This window comes from Xenopus tropicalis, chromosome 10, assembly GCF_000004195.4.
Source record: "Xenopus tropicalis strain Nigerian chromosome 10, UCB_Xtro_10.0, whole genome shotgun sequence".
NCBI lineage: Eukaryota > Metazoa > Chordata > Amphibia > Anura > Pipidae > Xenopus > Xenopus tropicalis.
Window position 1 is genome coordinate 8689366 of NC_030686.2, and position 23482 is coordinate 8712847.

Consider the following 23482-nt stretch of genomic DNA (forward strand, 5'->3'; position numbering starts at 1 on the left):
TAACACTACATTCAGTATCATTATTCCCGGTGCAATCACTAATTGTTGCTGTATCTCTCCCACTGTAGTTTCTGGCTTTGTTTCACATAACGCCGCTCTCCGGGTGGTGATAAAAATTGGCGACAATTTTGTCTATATTTGGCGACACTTCTGGTGCTAATCGTTAGTAAACCTTGCGAGACAGGGTAGGTAGGGAGTGGAAGTCCTGTAGGTGAACAGGAGGAATTTCATATACTGTATCGGTAGGCAGCGCAGGGATTTGCAGAGGTGGATGAGTCTTGCAGCAGTATTCTGTATGGCTTGCAGAGAGAGGATAAGCAAGCAAGTGGTAGAAATGGTACTGTCACTTTAAGAGTAGGCGGAGCAAACAGTGCCTAAATATTCCCTCAGCCTGAAACTGTCCAGGGAAAATGAAGTGAAAGCAGCTTGCGGAGCCTTATGGCTGTATTCCCTGGGATGTGCGGCTCAGAGAGCTGAGAGCAGCGGAAGAGAAGACGATAGGTCGTTCCATGTTCCCCAGCAGGTACCGAGCTCTACTAGAATTACTCATTATAAGGGGGGGATGCTCCTGCTGGGATGCTGGGGTATCAGTGTAATGCTGGGGTGTCTGTGTAATGCTGGGGTATCTGTGTAATGCTGGGGTATCTGTGTAGTGCTGGGGTATCTGAGTAATGCTGGGGTATCTGTGTAATGCTGGGGTATCTGTGTAATGCTGGGGTATCAGTGTAATGCTGGGGTGTCTGTGTAATGCTGGGGTGTCTGTGTAGTGCTGGGGTATCAGTGTAATGCTGGGGTATCTGTGTAATATTGGGGTATCAGTGTAATGCTGGGGTATCAGTGTAATGTGGGGGTATCAGTATAATGCTGGGGTATCTGTGAAGTGCTGGGGTATCTGTGTAATGATGGGGTATCAGTGTAATGCTGGGGTATCTGTGTAATGCTGGGGTATCAGTGTAATGCTGGGGTATCAGTGTAATGCTGGGGTATCAGTGTAATGCTGGGGTATCAGTGTAATGCTGGGTATCAGTGTAGCTGGGGTATCAGTGTAATGCTGGGTTCTGTGTAGTGCTGGGGTATCTGTGTAATGCTGGGGTATCAGTGTAATGCTGGGGTATCTGTGTAGTGCTGGGGTATCTGTGTAATGCTGGGGTATCAGTGTAATGCTGGGGTATCAGTGTAATGCTGGGGTATCAGTGTAATGTTGGGGTATCAGTGTAATGCTGGGGTATCAGTGTAATGCTGGGGTATCAGTGTAATGCTGGCAGGATGACGGGGATGGGGGCAGGTTGCCACAGAGCTTTCTGTTTCCCATGATCTCCTGCCTGTGACTTCTCAGGGACAGACTGAGACAGTACGGGGCTGCTCTCTATATCCAGAGACTGCTGCTGAGCATCAGGGAGAGAGTATCATGCAGCGCTGGCTGTCTCTGTGACATCTGCATTCCTGCACGGGTGCTGTGTTTAAAAAGGGCTGCACTCCTTGGAGATAAGCCCCAGTCACTGCTGCTGCACTCTAAATATGTTTCCCTGCCGTGTGTCCCTGTCTGCCGTCATGGGGCTTGTGGGGAGTCTGGATATTATGGAAAGCAACGTGTCCTGATATCTGTCGGGAGCAGGTAGGTGTCCCCATGTCCGGCTCTGTAAATAATGGAAATATGGATCTTATTGTATTTTTATTTGGAGATGAATTAGAGTATATGGAGTATAATGGAGTATAGTGTCCTGATCTCTTGTTATTAGGAAGAGTTGATAAGTGGGTGTTGTAATATAAAGTGGTAGTAAGTGGTTTGTGCCCCCAATATATGGGCATTAGATAGAGGAGTCCTGGTGTCTGTATATTGGGATTATATTGGAACTTTGGTGTCTTGATGCCTGTGTATTAGGGGAATGATTGTGTGAGTCTGTATAGGAGGGTGAGCTGGCAGTGAGGCTGAAGGTGCCTGTGTATTAGGGGAATGATTGTGTGAGTCTGTATAGGAGGGTGAGCTGGCAGTGAGGCTGAAGGTGCCTGTGTATTAGGGGAATGATTGTGTGAGTCTGTATAGGAGGGTGAGCTGGCAGTGAGGCTGAAGGTGCCTGTGTATTAGGGGAATGATTGTGTGAGTCTGTATAGGGGATGAGCTGGCAGTGAGGCTGAAGGTGCCTGTGTATTGCCATAAGCCCAGTGCTATATTTTCCAACAATATATTACGAGGCCCGTGCATTAGAAGGGAGATAATTTTTTATTATCTATGTATTACAAGGAGGTGTGATCTCCAAAGGTGTGTGTTTCAATGTCTGTGTATTAGGATGAGGATATGGCCGGTTATCTGTGTATATAAAGGAGGCTGTTGGCATATTGGGTGGGTGTGAAAGGTAAATTAGGAGTAGGTGAGATATGGAATCCCTGGTGTGTATTAGGGTGAAGACACACAGAACTACTAGTAGCAGCTACTTGTCATGGCTACTAAAATAGACAATGCTGATCATTTACTGATAATTGTCTCTACGTGTGTTTAGAAGAGGCAATTCTCAGTATTGTCCATGGCAGGGGATTTTCTGACATTTAGTAGCCGTTAAAAAGTAGCTGCTACTATGTAGCTCCGTGTGTCTTCACCCTTAGGAGAAAGGGAGAGGTCAAGGTCCCCAAATGAGAAAGTGAAACGATGAAGTCCCATATGTCTGTGTATTAGGAGTGACAGTAGCCAAAGTCCAATGACTCAAGGGCCATGTACTGGGAGGGGAGGGCAGGTAAGTGCCATATGCCGCGGGTACCTGCAGACGACAGGTTGGCTGTGGATCAAGAGGAGATTGGTTCCCGGTGTCTATGTAACAACAACTGATTGCAATCTGTGTATTAGGACAAAATGAGTGGTTGGTGCCAGTGAGAAGGAAGAGGATATGGGAGGTAGGTGCTCAATAGTTGGGGATTAGAATAACAGTTAGGGGTTAGTGCTCAGTGTCGGTGTAGTGGTAACATTGTGCCCTATTGGCTGTGTATTAGCAGCAGGTTTGTCGTGCCCATGTGGGGGCGCTATAGGTGTGTCCTATTGGCTGTGTATTAGCAGCAGGTTTGTCGTGTCCATGTGGGGGCGCTATAGGTGTGTCCTATTGGCTGTGTATTAGCAGCAGGTTTGTTGTGCCCATGTGGGGGCGCTATAGGTGTGCCCTATTGGCTGTGTATTAGCAGCAGGTTTGTCGTGCCCATGTGGGGGCGCTATAGGTGTGTCCTATTGGCTGTGTATTAGCAGCAGGTTTGTTGTGCCCATGTGGGGGCGCTATAGGTGTGCCCTATTGGCTGTGTATTAGCAGCAGGTTTGTCGTGTCCATGTGGGGGCGCTATAGGTGTGTCCTATTGGCTGTGTATTAGCAGCAGGTTTGTTGTGCCCATGTGGGGGCGCTATAGGTGTGCCCTATTGGCTGTGTATTAGCAGCAGGTTTGTCGTGTCCATGTGGGGGCGCTATAGGTGTGCCCTATTGGCTGTGTATTAGCAGCAGGTTTGTCGTGCCCATGTGGGGGCGCTAAAGGTGTGCCCTATTGGCTGTGTATTAGCAGCAGATTTGTCGTGCCCATGTGGGGGCGCTATAGGTGTGCCCTATTGGCTGTGTATTAGCAGCAGGTTTGTCGTGTCCATGTGGGGGCGCTATAGGTGTGTCCTATTGGCTGGGCTGTAGTCCATGCTGACATTAGCCTGGGAAAGGCATTGGTGTGAGGAGCAGGAAAGGGGCACGTGTAGTGGTGTAAGGCTGAGCCCCATGTCCTGCTTTGCCTTCCTGCACTGCTGCAAGAACTAATGTTGCTTTTATAAATACCAACATTTAGTTGGTCTCAGTACAAGTTGCCCCAGGGACTGGTCCGATTGCCATCTTGGAGTCAGGAAGGAATTTTTCCCCTCTGCGGCAAATTAGAGAGGCTTCAGATGGGCTTTTTGCCTTCCTCTGGATCACCTGGCAGTTAGGCAGGTTATATATAGGCATTATGGTTGAACGTGATGGACGTATGTCTTTTTTCAACCTAACTTACTATGTTACTATTTTATAAATACCAATATGCCAATGCCGGGGGGGGGGGGGCTCACACGTAGAGGAATCTCACACTAAAACCCTTTTCTCATTCACACTTTGCCTTATTTACCAGCTACTTAGATTCCCCTCCTCCTCCTCCTCATTCGACTCAAGTGTCTTATCGCATCTGATCAGTTTGAGCCAGCGATGGTATCTGTGGTGCTTGTTTAACCCCTGCCAGCCCCGGCGGTTGCCCCCAGCGCTTTCTGCTTGCCGTACCCCGGTGTCCCCTCCCTCAGTCCCACAGGGCAGACCTGTGCCTGATGTCTCTGCAGTACAGTTGAGAGGTATGTGCTAAATGCAGACATCCTTATCCTTTATCAGTCTGCCTGAGAGAGCTGAAGCGAGCCTCCGGGATTAACCCCTACGGTAACGCTGCCCGCATACACTCCGCTAAGGGGTTAACCGCCATGGCCGTGCCACCCTATCCCCATTAGGGAGACGTAGAATAAAATAATAACTGAAGGCCCGGTCGCTGCATTCCCAAATTAATATGTTTAATAGATTTATTTAAGTTCCCCAGGGTGCACCTATGTTACCCTGCCTGTAATTACTGTAATACTGCGGCGGGGGCCGTATCTCTGACACAGGCAAGGGGGGGGGGGTCTAATAAATGCAAAAAATAAAGGATTCCAATATAACCTCTGGGTAACAAGTGAACTGCAGTGACAGCAAAAATCCAGCAGCAGTGTCAACAAACAGCCAGGAGAGCAAGCTGCCCCTCTGTCAGGGCAGAATAAAATACAGCCACTTGGTAGGAAGAAATAATACCGCCTTCAAATTGCCTCTATAAATCAGCGCGGCCCTTTGGTGAGAGGTTACATCTTGCTAAGTAGAAAGAGCAACCGTAATGTATTCAGTTCCCTAGAGAAATACAGTAGATCCGACACCAATTGATTCACCGCGCTGGATGCTCTTCCTCAGGGATAGTAAATACCCAGCCCTCAGGATATTCTGCTGCTCCCAGCACTTCAGCGGGAGGGGGGGGGGATGTGGATATGTATTTAACGTTGTAGGTGCGCAGGAATCGTGCTGATGTGTGTTTAACAGCGCCTAGGCGCAAAACTGATATTTATTTACTATTGATATTGATATTTACTATTGACGCCGAGGGGTATTTACTCCTATAAGGACGTGGGTAGGAAAATGATATTTACTGAGCATTGTAGGGGAAAATGACATGTCGTTAACCTTGTAGTTGCAGATATGAAAACCGATATTTATTTACTATTGATATTTACTATTGATATTAATATTTACTATTGACGCCGAGGGGTATTTACTCCTATAAGGACGTGGGTAGGAAAATGATATTTACTGAGCATTGTAGGGGAAAATGAGATGTCATTAACCTTGTAGTTGCAGATATGAAAACCGATATTTATTTATTATTGATATTGATATTTACTATTGACGCTGAGGTGTATTTTCTCCTATAAGGACGTGGGTAGGAAAATGATATTTACTGAGCATTGTAGGGGAAATCACGTTGTTAACCTTGTAGTTGCAGATATGAAAACCAATATTTATTTAGTATTGATATTTACTATCAACGCTGAGGTGTATTTTCTCCTATAAGGACGCGGGTAGGAAAATGATATTTACTGAGCATTGTAGGGGAAAATTACATGTCGTTAACCTTGTAGTTGCAGATATGAAAACCAATATTTATTTAGTATTGATATTTACTATCAACACTGAGGTGTATTTTCTCCTATAAGGACGTGAGTAGGAAAATGATATTTACTGAGCATTGTAGGGGAAATCACGTTGTTAACCTTGTAGTTGCAGATATGAAAACCGATATTTATTTACTATTGATATTGATATTTACTATTGACGCAGAGGGGTATTTACTCCTATAAGGACGCGGGTAGGAAAATGATATTTATTTACTATTGATATTGATATTTACTATTGACGCAGAGGGGTATTTACTACTATAAGGACGCGGGTAGGAAAATGATATTTACTGAGCATTGTAGGGGAAAATGACATGTCGTTAACCTTGTAGTTGCAGATATGAAAACCGATATTTATTATTATACATGCACGGGCATACTGATACTTCACATATTAGGGGCACAGGCACGGTACTGGTATTTATCACTGTAGGTGCATTAAGGGGCAGATTTCTGAAAATGTTCATTTAGCGCTTAATACATAAATGTATAAATGTTCTATTGATTAGAACGTGGATGTGTTTTTATGTATTAAAATGCCCCTATCACACCTATTTTGTTTACAGTGCTCCCACTGTATTAAGCAGTGTAGGTGTAATTCTGCTGTGAATTTCATACTGTAGATAAATAGGCATAATACCGATATGTATTAAACACTGCAATCAGCTAATTATCTCATATACAATGGGGCTGATTTATTATGATGCGCAGTTTGGGTCAGGAAACATCCTATGGGATTTTTAGAAGTGTATTTATTAAATGGTGAACTCTAATTTTCACCCATTGATAAATACGCTTTTAAACATCCCATTGGAATAATACCAACGTGGCTGAGTTTTATGTATTAAAGTGCCCCTATCATACCTATTTTGCTCCCAGTGTGGGCGGCCATGTTGTTTAGCGCACATGCGATTAATCTCCCCGCTCGTTCATTATGTGATGAGTTTCGGTATTCGCTTATTATGTGCATACGTGTGTCGCAACATGGCTGCCCGGGAGAGCTGCTAGGGGCTTTTTATTCAAGTAAAACTATAGTTTCCCCCAACCCGAGTGTGGGCTTTATTACCTCTGGTGGGAGAAACAATATGGGTTTTTTTTAAGATGTAAACTCACATTTTGATAAATCTGCTCCTTATATTAATTGCAGTAAGTACATTGGTGTGAGATGTATTTATCATTGTAGGCGCACAGGAGGGATGCTGACGTGGGTTTAACATGGACCTTATACTGGGTTGTAAGTAACATGGTAACTAATATGTACAGGATACTAATATGTATTAAGCAGTGTAGGGGGCTGATTTACTAATCCACGAATCCGAATCCCGAATGGGAAAAAATTGGATTGGAAACGAACATTTTGCGACTTTTTCGTATTTTTTGCGATTTTTTTCGTCGCCGTCGCGACTTTTTCGTGAATTGTCGTGACTTTTTCGTAGCCGCTACGACTTGCGCGAATTGTTGTGACTTTTCCACATTGAGCGCTAGCAAATCGGCGGGCAAACCTTTCCGATTTTTTCGCGCAAGTCGTAACGGCAACGAAAAAGTCGCGACAATTTACGAAAAAGTCGCGACGGCGACGAAAAAAAATCGCAAAATACCGAGCATTACGAAAAAACCGCATTCGGACGCTTCCGATACGCTCGTGGATTCGTAAATCGCCACCTAGGTGTAAGTGTAATTCCGCTGTATATTTCATACTGTAGATAAATAGGCATAAAACTGATATGTATTAAACACCAAAATCAACTAATTATCCCTTATCCAATGGGGCTGATTTATTATGATGCGCAGTTTGGGTCAGGTTACACGAGTGTGTGCTTTATTTATTTTTATTTATTGTTGTCATTGAGCATACATTTTTCTTTCTCGTAATTGTGGTTTTTTTTTTAGTCTTCGTTAAAAAAAAAAAAAAACGCAAGCTCGTATCTCCCAAACCTGCAGCTCGCAGCATAATAAATCAGCTGCCAATTATTGCCGATAAAATCAACAAGGTGACACAAATACGTCCACTGGAAGCGCAACGTGAGGGAAAGGGTTTGTGTGTAATAAATATGAATTAGACATAATGTAGAATATGTGGTTTTCAGCCATAATATATAGTATAGAATCCATTATCCAGATAGCTTGGTACCTGGAGATTCAGGATAAGGGATTTTTTCGTCGTTTAAGTCTAATAAAAAAAAAATTAAACATAAAATAAACCCAATAGGGCTGTTCTGCCCCAATAAGGGGTAATTATATCTTAGTTGGGATCAAGTACAGGTACTGTTTTATTATTACAGAGAAAAGGGAATCATTTAACCATTAAATAAACCCAATAGGGCTGTTCTGCCCCCAATAAGGGGTAATTATATCTTAGTTGGGATCAAGTACAGGTACTGTTTTATTATTACAGAGAAAAGGGAATCATTTAACCATGAAATAAACCCAATAGGGCTGTTCTGCCCCCAATAAGGGGTAATTACAGTGGTGTGAAAAACTATTTGCCCCCTTCCTGATTTCTTATTCTTTTGCATGTTTGTCACACTTAAATGTTTCTGCTCATCAAAAACCGTTAACTATTAGTCAAAGATAACATAATTGAACACAAAATGCAGTTTTTAAATGAAGGTTTACGTTATTAAGGGAGAAAAAAAACTCCAAATCTACATGGCCCTGTGTGAAAAAGTGATTGCCCCCCTTGTTAAAAAATAACTTAACTGTGGTTTATCAATTTCAATTTTCAATTTCAATATCAATTTGTGTAGTCACCCCCAGGCCTGATTACTGCCACACCTGTTTCAATCAAGAAATCACTTAAATAGGAGCTACCTGACACAGAGAAGTAGCCCAAAAGCACCTCAAAAGCTAGACATCATGCCAAGATCCAAAGAAATTCAGGAACAAATGAGAACAAAAGTAATTGAGATCTATCAGTCTGGTAAAGGTTATAAAGCCATTTCTAAAGCTTTGGGACTCCAGCGAACCACAGTGAGAGCCATTATCCACAAATGGCAAAAACATGGAACAGTGGTGAACCTTCCCAGGAGTGGCCGGCCGACCAAAATTACCCCAAGAGCACAGAGACAACTCATCCTAGAGGCCACAAAAGACCCCAGGACAACATCTAAAGAACTGCAGGACTCACTTGCCTCAATTAAGGTCAGTGTTCACGACTCCACCATAAGAAAGAGACTGGGCAAAAACGCCTGCATGGCAGATTTCCAAGGCGCAAACCACTTTTAAGCAAAAAGAACATTATGGCTCGTCTCAATTTTGCTAAAAAACATCTCAATGATTGCCAAGACTTTTGAGAAAATACCTTGTGGACCGACGAGACAAAAGTTGAACTTTTTGGAAGGTGCGTGTCCCGTTACATCTGGCGTAAAAGTAACACAGCATTTCAGAAAAAGAACATCATACCCAACAGTAAAATATGGTGGTGGTAGTGTGATGGTCTGGGGTTGTTTTGCTGCTTCAGGACCTGGAAGGCTTGCTGTGATAGATGGAACCATGAAGTCTACTGTCTACCAAAAAATCCTGAAGGAGAATGTCCGGCCATCTGTTCGTCAACTCAAGCTGAAGCGATCTTGGGTGCTGCAGCAGGACAATGACCCAAAACACACCAGCAAATCCACCTCTGAATGGCTGAAGAAAAACAAAATGAAGACTTTGGAGTGGCCTAGTCAAAGTCCTGACCTGAATCCTATTGAGATGTTGTGGCATGACCTTAAAAAGGCGGTTCATGCTAGAAAACCCTCAAATAAAGCTGAATTACAACAATTCTGCAAAGATGAGTGGGCCAAAATTCCTCCAGAGCGCTGTAAAAGACTCTTTGCAAGTTATAGCAAACGCTTGATTGCAGTTATTGCTGCTAAGGGTGGCCCAACCAGTTATTAGGTTCAGGGGGCAATTACTTTTTCACACAGGGCCATGTAGGTTTGGATTTTTTTTCTCCCTAAATAATAAAAACCCTCATTTAAAAACTGCATTTTGTGTTTACTTGTGTTATCTTTGACTAATAGTTAAATGTGTTTGATGATCAGAAACATTTTGTGTGACAAACATGCAAAAGAATAAGAAATCAGGAAGGGGGAAAATAGTTTTTCACACCACTGTATATCTTAGTTGGGATCAAGTACAGGTACTGTTTTATTATTACAGAGAAAAGGGAATCATTTAACCATGAAATAAACCCAATAGGGCTGTTCTGCCCCAATAAGGGGTAATTATATCTTAGTTGGGATCAAGTACAGGTATTGTTTTATTATTACAGAGAAAAGGGAATCATTTAACCATGAAATAAACCCAATAGGGCTGTTCTGCCCCCAATAAGGGGTAATTATATCTTAGTTGGGATCAAGTACAGGTACTGTTTTATTATTACAGAGAAAAGGGAATCATTTAACCATGAAATAAACCCAATAGGACTGTTCTGCCCCAATAAGGGGTAATTATATCTTAGTTGGGATCAAGTACAGGTACTGTTTTATTATTACAGAGAAAAGGGGGACTTGGCCGGCAGGGGCACCTTGGGGGAAACTCTGTACAAACCTCCCCACCCATATTTTCATTACAGTTAGTGTTACCAATAAGCAGCAATCTGTGGTTTAACTGCCAGGCCCTATAGCAGTGGATGCACAGGACATAAAGGTAAACAAAAGATTAAAAAAAAAATCTGAATCTATTTAATTCTCTACGATTTTGGCAAAAAATAAACAAACACAAAATATTGTAACTGAACCTATATAACTATTTAATTCTCTGTGATTTTGGCAAAGCCTTAATTACCTGTCTTAAGTGCAGCGCGCTGCAAAATCCACACAATAATTCATTTCTATTTCCAGTTCCATTAATCTGTGTGTAGGTATGTTGTCTATAAGACAGATTGCTGTGCATCCTCACAGGGGACCCCGGGGAATCCATAAACTGAGACTCTGCCGGACAGTGATGGATGAGGAATTGACCGTCTTTCCTTACCGATCCATACGCATTTTAAATACATTTTTAATAAAAATGTGTTAAGTGACAATGAAGCGCAGTTACTTAATAGGAATCCAAAATGTGTAATGTATTTAATATATAATGTATTTAAGGGACAAAGCAGCAGGCCCCAGTACTGATGTGAATGATTTCTGCGGGAATCTATACTAGCGGCAAAACAATCTAATTGGGTTTATTTAGTGTTTTTATTCATTTTTAGTAGAATTAAGGTATGGAGATCCAAATTCTGGAAAGATCCCGTATCAAGAAAACCCCAGGTCCCGAGCATTCTGGACAATAAATCCTATACCTGTATATTTATCATGCTCATTCCGTGTATATTGCTAAATCATATTATTTGTATATTTTATTTATCATGCTATTAAATATTGGGTTTATTTCATGTTTAAATGATTCCCTTTTCTCTGTAATAATAAAACAGTACCTGTACTTGATCCCAACTAAGATATAATTACCCCTTATTGGGGGCAGAACAGCCCTATTGGGTTTATTTCATGGTTAAATGATTCCCTTTTCTCTGTAATAATAAAACAGTACCTGTACTTGATCCCAACTAAGATATAATTACCCCTTATTGGGGCAGAACAGCCCTATTGGGTTTATTTCAATGGTTACATGATTCCCTTTTCTCTGTAATAATAAAACAGTACCTGTACTTGATCCCAACTAAGATATAATTACCCCTTATTGGGGGCAGAACAGCCCTATTGGGTTTATTTCATGGTTAAATGATTCCCTTTTCTCTGTAATAATAAAACAGTACCTGTACTTGATCCCAACTAAGATATAATTACCCCTTATTGGGGCAGAACAGCCCTATTGGGTTTATTTCATGGTTAAATGATTCCCTTTTCTCTGTAATAATAAAACAGTACCTGTACTTGATCCCAACTAAGATATAATTACCCCTTATTGGGGGCAGAACAGCCCTATTGGGTTTATTTCATGGTTAAATGATTCCCTTTTCTCTGTAATAATAAAACAGTACCTGTACTTGATCCCAACTAAGATATAATTACCCCTTATTGGGGGCAGAACAGCCCTATTGGGTTTATTTCATGGTTAAATGATTCCCTTTTCTCTGTAATAATAAAACAGTACCTGTACTTGATCCCAACTAAGATATAATTACCCCTTATTGAGGGCAAAACAATCCCATTGGGTTTAATTAATGTTTGAATAATTGTTTAGTAGACTTGAGGTGGCCATACATGGTGCGATCCGCTCATTTGGTGAGGTTGCCAAACTCGGGCCAGGGTGGCAAAAAGCCGCCTCTTGTATCTTTAGGAGACAAATTTTCATTTTCTCTCTAATGATATGGCCCCTTTTGGACCCACTAAAGTTGTAACAGGAGAGAAGTAGCGGCAGCAGACCCAGACTTGCTGCTGTGGCAAATGATGGTGGGAGATATCGGGCTAATTTGGTTGTTTGGCCCTAGCCAATGTGGTCCACAATCTGATGGGAAAATCAAACCTGCCCAATCAAGATCTGGCCAGATATCGGTTGGGTTGGCCTGTTGGGGATGCCCATAAAAGCTGCCAAAACTATCAGCTTGTATATGGCCACCTTTACAGTATGGAGATCCAAATTACATAAAGACTCCTTATCCAGAGCATTCTGGATATCAGGTCCCATACCTGCACTACTAATAACTAGCGCTGTACATAGATGGGAGAAGGAATCCCAATGAAACATCTTTGTGTGATAATTAAACCCGGGAGACATTGGCATTGGGCACGCAGCAGGCAACTCATACATAGTTATAGCATGAGTGTTCCAAGTACCTGTCCCGCTGGGAACACTGTCATCACCTTGGGAATAAAAATAATTATTATATATAATAATAATGTTTATATAAGCTGTCATAATGCTTGTCATCCTCTGTCCAATTAGAGGGTCAGATTTCATCTTTACACATTTTAATATATGTCATTAAATAGATTTATATATATAAAAGTCATGAGGTTTTTAACTCCCACACCTAAAGTTTGGCAGGGCTGCTGTGGGCCCTATAGGCAGTCGCATAAATCCACTACACTTCCCAAGGCAAGCCAAATAGTGACTGTAGCACTTTCCAACGTAATGTAATTGCTGTTAGAAGCAGTAACTGTCTGTCGTTTGCTGTGCTCTGTACTGCTGGTTCTATCAGCCAGATAATTACCCCTTATTGGGGGCAGAACAGCCCTATTGGGTTTATTTAATGGTTAAATGATTCCCTTTTCTCTGTAATAATAAAACAGTACCTGTACTTGATCCCAACTAAGATATAATTACCCCTTATTGGGGGCAGAACAGTCCTATTGGGTTTATTTCATGGTTAAATGATTCCTTTTTCTCTGTAATAATAAAACAGTACCTGTACTTGATCCCAACTAAGATATAATTACCCCTTATTGGGGCAGAACAGCCCTATTGGGTTTATTTCATGGTTAAATGATTCCCTTTTCTCTGTAATAATAAAACAGTACCTGTACTTGATCCCAACTAAGATATAATTACCCCTTATTGGGGGCAGAACAGCCCTATTGGGTTTATTTAATGGTTAAATGATTCCCTTTTCTCTGTAATAATAAAACAGTACCTGTACTTGATCCCAACTAAGATATAATTACCCCTTATTGGGGCAGAACAGCCCTATTGGGTTTATTTCATGGTTAAATGATTCCCTTTTCTCTGTAATAATAAAACAGTACCTGTACTTGATCCCAACTAAGATATAATTACCCCTTATTGGGGGCAGAACAGCCCTATTGGGTTTATTTCATGGTTAAATGATTCCCTTTTCTCTGTAATAATAAAACAGTACCTGTACTTGATCCCAACTAAGATATAATTACCCCTTATTGGGGCAGAACAGCCCTATTGGGTTTATTTCATGTTTAAATGATTTTTCAGTAAACTGATATCTACTAGGTAAGTGGTCTTTCTAAATTACAGAAAAACCTCTTATCGGAAGGTTTCCAGCATTGAGAATAGCAGGTCCCACATCCTCAAATTGAACTTTTTAATGCAAAAAGTCATGTATTTAATTAATTACTCTAAAAACCATTAATTTTTCAGAATTTATTAGGTGTTAAACCACAAAAAACTCTAATACAAAACAACACCATCTAAAAGCTGGCAAGGTCCATTGCAAATTGTAAAATATTTATTTATTTGAGGTTTTAGCCTTTTTACTGTTTTTTGGCACAAAAATGCCTGATCTAATTCAGTTCCAGATTTCCGTATAGAAGTCAGAGTTATTTTATCAGGAGATATAACATGAAATATATTTTATACGCAGAATTGGATCTGGCCCTGATACAGCAGTCCGTTCTCCTCCGGCCAAGACAGTGTGCAAGGCATTGTGGGAAATGGAGTCAGGCCATTTGCAATGAATTTATATTGGAAAGTTGCTTAGAATCACATTTTCGTTCATTAGGCGCGTTTCTATCATTGGCAACGCCTTTAAAATATTGCTCTATCTAGCAAGAATGCAAATGTAGTGCTGAGTCGGGTTTTCTTTCTCTCACAAAAGAGAATTCCCAGGGAAAATGTATGTAAATTTCACCACCATTTCATCGGAAGCAATGTGTTCTATGCTCCATGTGTCTGGCAGCTATTTACCAGAAATGCCATAGACAGTCACTATTTATTGGGCTGGGGGGGGCTGTTTGTGCCTCTGGGTACTGGGAATGCCAGGGGGGCTGTAAGGTGCCACAGACAGTCACTATTTATTGGGCTGCTGGGGGGCTGTTTGTGCCTCTGGGTACTGGGAATGCCAGGGGGGGCTGTAAGGTGCCACAGACAGTCACTATTTATTGGGCTGGGGGGGCTGTTTGTGCCTCTGGGTACTGGGAATGCCAGGGGGGCTGTAAGGTGCCACAGACAGTCACTATTTATTGGGCTGGGGGGCTGTTTGTGCCTCTGGGTACTGGGAATGCCAGGGGGGCTGTAAGGTGCCACAGACAGTCACTATTTATTGGGCTGGGGGGGCTGTTTGTGCCTCTGGGTACTGGGAATGCCAGGGGGGCTGTAAGGTGCCACAGACAGTCACTATTTATTGGGCTGGGGGGGCTGTTTGTGCCTCTGGGTACTGGGAATGCCAGGGGGGCTGTAAGGTGCCACAGACAGTCACTATTTATTGGGCTGGGGGGGGGCTGTTTGTGCCTCTGGGTACTGGGAATGCCAGGGGGGCTGTAAGGTGCCACAGACAGTCACTATTTATTGGGCTGGGGGGGGGCTGTTTGTGCCTCTGGGTACTGGGAATGCCAGGGGGGCTGTAAGGTGCCACAGACAGTCACTATTTATTGGGCTGGGGGGGCTGTTTGTGCCTCTGGGTACTGGGAATGCCAGGGGGGCTGTAAGGTGCCACAGACAGTCACTATTTATTGGGCTGGGGGGGGCTGTTTGTGCCTCTGGGTACTGGGAATGCCAGGGGGGCTGTAAGGTGCCACAGACAGTCACTATTTATTGGGCTGGGGGGGGCTGTTTGTGCCTCTGGGTACTGGGAATGCCAGGGGGGCTGTAAGGTGCCACAGACAGTCACTATTTATTGGGCTGGGGGGGGCTGTTTGTGCCTCTGGGTACTGGGAATGCCAGGGGGGCTGTAAGGTGCCACAGACAGTCACTATTTATTGGGCTGGGGGGGCTGTTTGTGCCTCTGGGTACTGGGAATGCCAGGGGGGCTGTAAGGTGCCACAGACAGTCACTATTTATTGGGCTGGGGGGGGGCTGTTTGTGCCTCTGGGTACTGGGAATGCCAGGGGGCTGTAAGGTGCCACAGACAGTCACTATTTATTGGGCTGGGGGGGGCTGTTTGTGCCTCTGGGTACTGGGAATGCCAGGGGGCTGTAAGGTGCCACAGACAGTCACTATTTATTGGGCTGGGGGGCTGTTTGTGCCTCTGGGTACTGGGAATGCCAGGGGGGCTGTAAGGTGCCACAGACAGTCACTATTTATTGGGCTGGGGGGGCTGTTTGTGCCTCTGGGTACTGGGAATGCCAGGGGGGCTGTAAGGTACCATAGACAATCACTATTTATTGGGCTGGGGGGGCTGTTTGGGCCTCCGTGTACTTGAGATGCCAGGGCCTATTTTGTATCCCAGTCCAGAACTGATAATTCTCCACTATGAAGGAGGGAAGGATAGATACAGGCCCGAACTGGCAATCTGTGGGTTCTGGCAAATACCAGAGGGGCTGCTGTAAGATGCCATAGGCAGTCACTATTTATTGGGCTGGGGGGGCTGTTTGTGCCTCTGGGTACTGGGAATGCCAGGGGGGCTGTTTGGGCCTCTGGGTACTTGAGATGCCAGGGCCTATTTTGACTCCAAGCCTGGACCTGGAACCCAGTTCTGTGTACTTAAGGTGCCATGGCCTACTTTGAATCCCAGTCCAAGCATGCTGTCCCCTCATAGGTCGCCAAGTCATAGCCTGTCCTAAATGTCACAGTCACAACGTCCCCCAAAACATCACCGCCCCCGCCACCTGACGTCACTACTGGATCCAGATCACTCTAAAGAGAATAGTGGCAACCCTACCTCCACCACTTCCTGAAGGTGCCACCCTTGCCAGGGTATACCGTCCTTATATAACAAAGATAAATCATTCAAAAAGGCGGGGGCATAGAGATGATTTATCCTTGTCAGATAATAAAGACAATGGTACCCAGCAACATAACCTTTATTCACTGATACTAGGGGTGCACCGAATCAAGTAATCAGTTGAGTATTCGGCACAATTCGAATTCGGCCAAATCCAAGTGTCTGGCCAAACTGTATACGAATCCCTAAAATCATGTGGCCTTTGGGTTACATGAACACGGAAGTGTTATAAGTGCTTGCAAAGCTTCTATTTAACCCTTCCAGAGACTAATTTCCAGATTCTGATTCCGTTCAGTATTCGGCCGAATCTTTAACGATGGAACCCAATGGAAAAATTATGGATTTGGTGCATCCCTGATTCACACAACTTAAACAATGTACAACTTGAGTATATCTGTTTTAATCATTAAACACTGGAGACAAACATCACCAGTGATGTTGCCCATATCAGCAATTAGATTGGAACGGTCACCTACAAGTTGGAAAATAAAAGCAAAGATTTGATTGGTTGTTATGGGCAACATCACCGGTGATGTCTCCAATGTTAATAAATATATCCCCAAATGTATGATGTTTGATTTTCTAAATGATGGAACCCCTAACAGTCTTGTGTTCTTCAACAGAGCAAGTTTCCAGGAAGAGCGACAACATGGGGGAGTGGGGCTTTCTGAGCTCATTGCTGGACGCAGTGCAGGAGCATTCTCCCATGGTGGGACGTTTCTGGCTGGTGGTTATGCTCATATTCCGCATCCTTATCCTGGCCACGGTCGGAAGCGACATGTTCGAAGACGAGCAAGAGGAGTTTGTGTGCAATACAATGCAGCCGGGTTGCCGACAGGTTTGCTATGACCGTGCCTTCCCCATCTCCCACTATCGATTCTGGGTTTTTCACATTGTGCTGTTATCAGCCCCGGCTGTACTCTTTGTCATTTACTCCATGCATCAAAATTCCAAGATGGGGAGAGACGCCGAAGAGGAGGAGGCTGCGAGAGCCGGACAGCAGGCCATCGTCAGGTCAAAAACAAGGCCAGACCAGCGTGGGCGCCACATACGCACCTTTTATATCGTCAATGTGGTTATGAGGATTTTGGCCGAGGTTGGATTTCTAGTCGGACAGTGGCTTCTCTATGGGTTTCGGGTGGACCCCCAATATCTGTGCCAACGTGAACCCTGCACGCATACTGTGGATTGCTTTGTATCAAGGCCCACGGAAAAGACAATCTTCCTCCAGTTTTACTTTGTGGTGGGCGTCATCTCCGCTTTTCTTAGCGTGTGTGAACTTCTGCACATTCTGCTAAAGGGAAAGTGTAGGGCAGCGGGTGAGGGGGACGGACCTAGCCCCCCGCCAGCCTATGAAAGGGACAACTGGTCCAACAGGGAGCACGAGAGGACAAATCATTTCTTGCTCCAAAATCAAACACGGGACAACAGGGAAATCAGAAGACCCGACGGGCACCGCCTCTCCATCCCGTACTCCCAAAGCACAACCTACAAGCTCAAGGTGGTTCCCAGCTCATCCAATAGTAGCAAATCTTCCAGGTTACTGGTCAAAGGAGATTTGACTGTGTAGGGGATGTGTTAACGTTTCTGCTGTAAACTTTTTTTTTTTTTTACTACAAAAATAAGAAAACAAGTCATTATTGGAAAATGTTTCCGTTTTTCCAAGAGAATCCTCTTATAATTCTGGCAGAACTTCCGTAACTGGGATACAGAATATGGAGCCTCTGGCTTCTTGGCTTAGCCAATGAACATCTGCGTATTATGGTTGCTCTAGGATTTCCAATTCTCCTCTACATAGACATTGAAAAACAAAATGCCATATGCCCTCACACTAAGGTCTCTGCTGTTTCAGCAGCCTGGTCAGACACGAGACCAATTAACAGAATAATAAATACGTGCCAGATGTTTAACATAGTGGCCAATGAAATGGGGTCAACTGTTCTTGATAACATTATCTCCTGAGTGCCTTAAAGGTAAAACGTACCCTATGTATATATTGCTATCATCTTCCATTTGATTTCTGGTTAAAGGGGAACTCCAGCTCCCAAACAAAATGTGTTAAAGAGCCCCACACAGCACAGAACCCCCTAATATCCCTATCCCTGTAATCTGTTCCTTCAAACAGTAGGAATAAATACCATTTTTATATGCTGAAATCCAGCTGCAAAACTGTTCTTCTCTTTCTGCATCATTTGGAATCCTGGCAGGGGAGGAGGGACTAAAACACTAATGTTACAGATTGTAACAACTTCTCCCCCAGCTTACAGACAGCATGCAGGAACTACATAACCCACAATGCTTTGCACTGGGATGTTCCTTTCCTTATTGACATCACGTGTGCAGCAGGGAATTGTGGGATTGGGAGGAGGCAGGCTGAGGGACAGGCGCTACTGTTACAGTTTATTTGAGTCACAAAGTAGTCAGCCAGACCAGCAGGGGGACAGGGGGCGGGGCTTAGGGAACAGGGGGCGGGGCTTAGGGAACAGGGGCGGGGCTTAGGGAACTATTCCAAACCAGATTATTACATTAAAATCATTAAAAGGCTGCATATTTTTTAATTGATCTTTACTAAAAAAAAACATAAGCTGTGTTTGGTTGGAGTTCCCCTTTAATATATATATATATATGAAACTGTAAAACACTGGATTTTTCCATATAAATGGGAGCTGTCATACTTCTTGCCTCAGTCATGCATTGTTCCTCAGTGGGGTAATGGCTTGGCCAAGGGGAGCAATATGGCAGCTCTTGACAATGGAAGATAGAAGACACTATATCTGTAGGGTATGTTTCATTTCAACCTTATGGCTGGCCAGTGGGGTAGGTGAAATGTGCCTTTGTGGAGCAATAGGGTGCTATTCTATATATCAAGAAATAACAACAAGCTGCACCTTTAGGACGATTTCTTGCCAAAAATCCTCTTGCTGTTCATTCATATCTGTGGCCTGCAGTGCCATAATACCAGCCATTCACCGGGCTACAATAACACAATAACGTCATACGTCACATTTCTCACTTTCTGCATTATTTATATGTGTAAATATTTGTATTTTTTAAGTGTTTTTATTGCTTTAAAGTAAAGGCAGGGCTTGGAATATGTGTTTAACCCTGTCTTTCTTGATACGACAAATGCACCAGTGTATTCTGTAAATGGCCGTACTAAAGGCAGATTTCCTTGGCACGTGCCGCGCGGCAGATTTAGTCCGTTGCATACAGTTCCCATGTGTGATTTCTGCAGGGTGTCGGCTGGGAAATGGCTTTCGGAGGCAGATCTAATGGTGAAATTGGATATAAGAAGGGTAATGGAAGGTTGTAATTAGGGATGCACCGAATCCAGGATTCGGTTTGGTATTCAGCCAGGATTCGGCCTTTTTCATCAGGGTTCGGATTCAGCCAAATCCATGGTCCTGGCCGAACCCTTAACATGGATTCAGGGGTTCGGCCAAACCTGAAAAACTGGGTTCGGTGCATCCCTAGTTATACTATAAGTGCAGTATCATTGGTGATTTCTATAAGGAGGCGTGTCCACAGAGTGGCCTTCATTGACACCAATGGTGCAACTAGTACTGGGTTAAAATCATAGTGGGGCCCCCAAACCTTGGGAAGAAGACCATTTCATAAACATATATTGAAACTGCACCAGTTTGTACCCCCTGTACTAAATGGCCGCCCCTCCAGCAGTTGTCATGCCTGCCTTCTTTATAGTAACAGCCACGACTGAAGGTCTAATTGGCATTTTCCCTGCACAAATGCCACATACTTTCTTCTGACTGGCAGTTTCTCTTCCTCCTTGGTAACATAATGCAGTTGCCTGAAATAATTGTTAATGTCAACATCATTTCTATTAAACACATGGCATCTTAACCTGTATTTTTATGACCCCGGTTGCCATTATGGGGATCTATCACCAGCAAAGTCATTATAATGTGATGTTGGTAGTGCAGCCATTTTCTTGTGAGCACAAGCACTTTGGTTACAACTTTGGATCCACTTAATCGAGCAAATAAATTGGGAGCTGGCGCTTCCAGTCAAGTGCAATATGAAACAGAACATTTCAGCATTTTGTCTGACACTGTGTGAGTTCCTGGTCCAGACAGAGATTGAAAATAGGTCCTGGCATTTCAGGTAAACAGAGGCCCAAATAGTTTCCCATTGGCCCAATAGTTACTGCCTATGGCATCTTCCAGCAGCCCCTCTACGGATTACCAGTCTGGGCCAGGCAAGTACTCTTACTACTAATGAGCAGGGATCCCCAACCCAAATATAGATGTAAAAAGTGTTGGGGAGCCACACAAGCATGAAAACAGTTCTTTGGGGGCCAAATAAGGGCTGTAATTGGCTATTTGGTAGCCCCATGTGGCTGCAGGAGGCTCTGCTTGGGGTAAAACTGTGTCTCTGGGCTTCCAAAAATTGTCTCCAAGCCAGAAATTTAAAAATGGCACCTACTTTGAGACCACTGGGAGCAACATCCAAGGGGTTGGTGAGAAACATGTTGCTCACGAGTCACTAGTTGGGGATCACTGATGCCACATGAGACAGGAATTTACCCATGTTGGAATCATTATGTCTATACAGACATAATGTCCCATTGGGTCCCATAGCTTAGGTTGGGTGAAAGTTCCCAAACTGTGGAGCTGTCATACCATTGGGTCCCAGAGCTTAGGTTGGGTGAAAGTTATGGTCAAATTTGTGGAAAATATAAACATAATGTGGAGCTGCCATCCCATTGGGTCCCCTAGCTTAGGTTGGGTGAAAGTTATGGTCAAATTTGTGGAAAATATTAGCTCTAGATTCTTCAGGAAGCCAAGCTTGAGGGTCAGTAAACATGAGATTAGGGAATGAATTACTATCCTAGATACAGCAGATCCAGCAATATTCTCCATATGTCTGAAGTCTTCTTATAGACCTCATAGTGTGGCTTAAACCCAAAAGAGCAAGTTGCCCTCCATTGGGCGCATCCAGCAATCAAGCTAATAGGTTCAACACGAACAAGGAGAAATTTGTTTCTCATCCAGGAACCAATTACATTGTGCTATTTTAGATTTCAAAGTGTAGGGCCAAAACCCCTCTGCCTGTATTTAACAAACTGTCCCCCAAAAACTTGACTCCCAAAACCTAAACACCCGCTACCTCTTTGCCTCCCCCTGAATGTTTCCTGGTCTGACCAGAAATTCACCTTAACTCCTCCTGTTTTTTGTTTCACATGATAAGTGGCAATAGCCTTCTGGCTGCTACATGTAATTTTTATGGGCGGGGGAGCCAGTTTTAGAACTCGTAATTGAAGACTGTAATTAATACATTAAAATACATTCATTAAACAGCCAGGAGGAACTAACGTGGCAATAAATATAAATATGCAATAGAATGAGTGAGTGAGACACAGAGCTTAGCCACAGAGCTTATACTCTGACTCTCTTGACTCCTTCCTGAATATCTATGGTAGTTTTCTTACCCCAACAGACACAGCCGTAGAACAGCATTAGATGTATTTATAATCATATGTACTAATGCAAATAAAAATACATTTTCCATCTAATTTATATAAAAAAAACAATTCCTGTTTAAAAAAAAATATATCTCTATTTATTAAATCCTCCTGCAGATAATATAATTCATGTATTTGAAACAATCTTATGCCCTGGTAATGTTGTTCATTAGGGAGATGATGTTCAGCAGCCCTATAATAGTAATGATCCAGGAGTTCCCCATCTTGGATCTTGTTGGGTGATCTTTAGAGTGTCGGTGGCACTGCACATGCTCAGTATGCTCATGGGAAGTTACACTTAGGGATCATTAGCAAAAATGAAGATTGTATGTAATAGAAGCTAATGCTACAGGCCTGAGCTGCCATGTAATGTTATTTTAAATGAAATACTAGTGATGGGCGAAATGTGTCACCAGGCATGGATTCGCGGCCATTGGCAGATTGTTTCGTGAAACGGATTAAAAAATTTGCCACGGAAAAATTTGCCGCACATCCAAAAGTTGTTGCGGGCGTCAAAAGAATAGCCGCGGGCGACAAAAGAATAGCCGTGTGACAAAATAATAGCCGCGGGCGACAAAAGAATAGCCGTGCGACAAAATAATAGCCATGCGACAACATAATAGCTGCAGGCGTCAAAATAATAGCCGCGGGCGACAATAGAATAGCCGTGCGACAAAATAATAGCCGTGGGTGACAAAATAATAGCCGCGGGCGACAAAATAATAGCCGTGGACGACAAAAGAATATTCGTGGGCGACAATTTTTTTTGTCGCGCGACAATCTTTTGAAAGATTCGCGAATTGTCCGGCGAAGCGAAACAGATTCGCTCATCACTATTAAATACTAATTAGCTTTGTTTTGTTCTATAAATATATACAGTATATTGTGAGTGGGCCCCTAAGCTCAGGTAAGTGCCAGCAGCACAGAGTAAGTGCTGGGAAACAGCAGAAGATGGGGGGCTACTGGGGCATCTTTGGGGCACAGACCTTCCCTGCTAAAGGGCCGTGGTTGCCTTAGTTAAATTTGAGATGAAACATTGCTATTCTTGCGGTGCAATTAATCAGGACATTCTGACGAGGTGGAGCAGTGTAGAAGGTCTCCTTTATTCCAACCTTGCCAAACCGACTGTCGGCTCTAATACTGCCTGTTTGTCCAGTTCTACAAGGGAAGGAAATTGCACTAAGATGAAATATGTCTAAATAATCCACCGAGAATACCGTAATGCTATGCATATCTCTGTATATATGTAAAGATTCTGTAAGCACAAACTGCAATGGGTTGTATGGATCGTTGGGCACCGCAGCCACGTGGTTTTGTTTACTCTGTACATAATGACAAGCCGTGATTCTGTTGTCTTGTAAATATGATGTCAATACACCATTTCTAAACTTTAATGTGGAGTGTTTCCTTTAACCATTATTGGGGTTACAGTCTACCAACAGGAAAATAAATACACAATATTAGCTAAATACCCAGAAGTGTCTTAGCTTTTCCATGAAAATCCACTGTCTGATGAACATTGCCTATCCGGCCTTGTCTGAGCCCGACAATCATAATGAGTAGAGAGTCTGCAGGCAGGTCATTTAATCTGCTTTGTCTGAACCCATTACTGATAATCAGAAGCAAATCCGCAGGGGGAACATCATTGGACAACTGGGCTGCTGTCATGACTTTATGGTATATTATTTATTTCTAAATGACACTGTTACAC

At 43.3% G+C, this 23482-nt stretch overlaps 1 protein-coding gene across 2 annotated transcripts; it reads left to right on the forward strand.

The window, feature by feature from the left end:
- The first annotated feature begins 401 nt into the window (after positions 1-401).
- gjd3 (gap junction protein delta 3) lies at positions 402-18387 on the forward strand. Of its 2 annotated transcripts, none has more exons than XM_002940217.5 (2): positions 402-523; positions 16913-18387. In XM_002940217.5, exon 2 carries the CDS (start codon positions 16939-16941, stop codon positions 17857-17859), a length of 921 nt encoding a protein of 306 aa, XP_002940263.1. In that variant the 5' UTR covers positions 402-523; positions 16913-16938; the 3' UTR covers positions 17860-18387. The 2 variants fall into 2 exon arrangements, with proteins under 2 accessions (XP_002940263.1, XP_004918744.1); XM_004918687.4 differs by lacking the exon at positions 402-523 and adding an exon at positions 1454-1615.
- The last annotated feature ends 5095 nt before the right edge of the window (positions 18388-23482 follow it).